This window comes from Trypanosoma equiperdum (genome assembly GCF_001457755.1).
Source record: "Trypanosoma equiperdum strain OVI genome assembly, contig: ctg_1888, whole genome shotgun sequence".
NCBI classification, from domain to species: domain Eukaryota; phylum Euglenozoa; class Kinetoplastea; order Trypanosomatida; family Trypanosomatidae; genus Trypanosoma; species Trypanosoma equiperdum.
The window spans coordinates 43,647-45,703 of record NW_027123935.1 but is presented as its reverse complement, the minus strand read 5'-3'; the positions used below and the strand labels follow the sequence as shown (position 1 = coordinate 45,703).

Genomic DNA, 2,057 nt, shown 5'->3' with positions numbered 1-2,057 from the left:
GGGGGGCTGATTTCTTTACTCACGCCAGGCAGTTCGCTTCTGAGTTGTTATTGAACAATTATCGCATTTGTTACTTAACGCACTATGAAGTTTGCCGCTCTCTATCATGTGCACCGTGTGTGGCTGTAGTGGAATAGGGACCAGACAGCAGGTGGCGTCGGATTTTTCGGTCTGTTGGAATGCATTATTTTCTTAAGGGTTTATGGTGCATTCATTTTTATTTCTCCCGTTACGTCGCATCATAGCGGGCATATGACAATGGCGATGTGAACAAGGCTGTCGTAACGACTGTGTCCCCACTACGTTCTCGGAGAAGGTGCCGTAAACCTCCGTTACAGCGGCCGGGTTGTCGCCACAAAAAGGAAAATGATATATATTTTCATTTGTTGTATGTGCACCACCTAGAGGCAGCTTATATAAGAAGGTAAGGGACGCACATTTGTTAGGATAGGCCACCTATAAACTTTTTCTAAGATGAACTGCAGAGAGTGGTTGGCGAAACTTGTTTCGTATGACACTACCAGCCGAAATTCGAACCTCGAGCTCATTTACTGCATAAGAAGCTACCTTACGGCCCTTGGCGTACCGAGCACGTTAGTGTACAACGACGAGAAAACAAAAGCGAATCTATGGGCAACGTTGGCAGGTGAGGGTGGGATAACAGATGGTGGAATTATCCTCTCCGGTCATACAGATGTAGTCCCGGTAGATGGCCAGAAATGGGAGAGTGACCCCTTCACTCTAACAGAAAGAGATGGGAAGTTCTATGGACGAGGCACGTGTGATATGAAGGGTTTCATCGCGGTTTGCATGTCTCTTGTACCAGAGCTTCTTCAAATGAAGCGAAGGAAACCTATTCACCTTGCGTGGACGTACGATGAGGAAGTGGGGTGTATTGGCGGCCAAGTATTAACCCAGTTTCTTCGTGAACAAGGGGTCAAGGCTTACGGATGCATTGTTGGGGAGCCAACATCCAATCAGGTTGTTGTTGCACACAAGGGAATAGCAGTTTACCGCGCTCGTGTGCAGGGGAAGGCGGCACACTCTTCGTATGCACTTACACGCCGGAGCTGCAATGCCATCGACTATGCCGCTAAACTCATTGTGAAGATACGCGAAATCGCCGAGGATTTCCGGTGCAACGGAACGTGTGATTCATACTTTGACGTTCCCAACACGACGATATCAACCAATCTTGTGACTGGTGGTAACGCTGAGAACACCGTACCCGCAGTTTGTGAATTCGTATTTGAGATGCGTTACCTAACAAATACTGACTTGGGTTTGATTGAAAAACAAATCAAAACCTATGCAGAAGGTGAACTCCTCCCACTGATGAAGACGGAATTCGATTGCGCAAGCATTGAAATTGTGAAGATGGTCAGTGCACCACCTCTGAAGCAGGCGGATGAGGAAGATCCTTTTCTCATTTTGCTTCGTCGTATTGCAAGGGATAACGCGGTACGTAAGGTTGCGTATGCCACGGAAGCTGGACATTACCAGGGTATCGGTATCCCTGTTGGTGTTTGCGGCCCTGGTTCGATTCTGCAGGCGCATGGAGCTAACGAATTCGTCACCCTCGAGCAGCTCGAAGGTTGTGCTAAAATTATTCGTGAGGTTGCGCAAGACGGCGATATTGGAAGAAAACCGCATTTGTAGGAGACACAGATCGATGTGTTTTGTCGGCAGGGTGGCCGCGTGCGCTACCCTTCACTGTGGTGGTGCATGGTTTGATAGACGGGCTCATGCGTATCCGTTCATCCTCGGTATTCCAATGGGGAAAATGGAAGATGAACACCAAATGGTGTGCTATTATTATTATTTATTTATTTGTTGGGCGCGGTTCCTTTGTTATTTTTTTTTCCACATATTGACTTGTTGGCGGCCGCCCTTATCGAACAGAAGGTTCGCGCTGCGGAAGAAATATGTAAGTGATTTGCGCTTCGGTGGTACCAGTTTAGATTCGTGCTCAAGGGTGCTTTCCCCTCCCCTCCCCCCTCCCTGGTCATAGAGGTGCACGAACTCTCGCTGATCGTTCTTTTTACCTTCCTATTCTC

The 2,057-nt window shown here is 48.0% G+C and overlaps 1 protein-coding gene across 1 annotated transcript; it reads left to right on the top strand.

Annotated features, from left to right (window-relative positions):
• Positions 1-474: 474 nt before the first annotated feature.
• Positions 475-1,659, top strand: TEOVI_000664200 (acetylornithine deacetylase, putative; the record flags this gene model as incomplete). The annotated part of the gene is made up of 1 exon (XM_067223516.1): positions 475-1,659. The coding sequence occupies one exon, from the start codon at positions 475-477 to the stop codon at positions 1,657-1,659; it is 1,185 nt and encodes a 394-aa protein (XP_067079617.1).
• Positions 1,660-2,057: the final 398 nt, after the last annotated feature.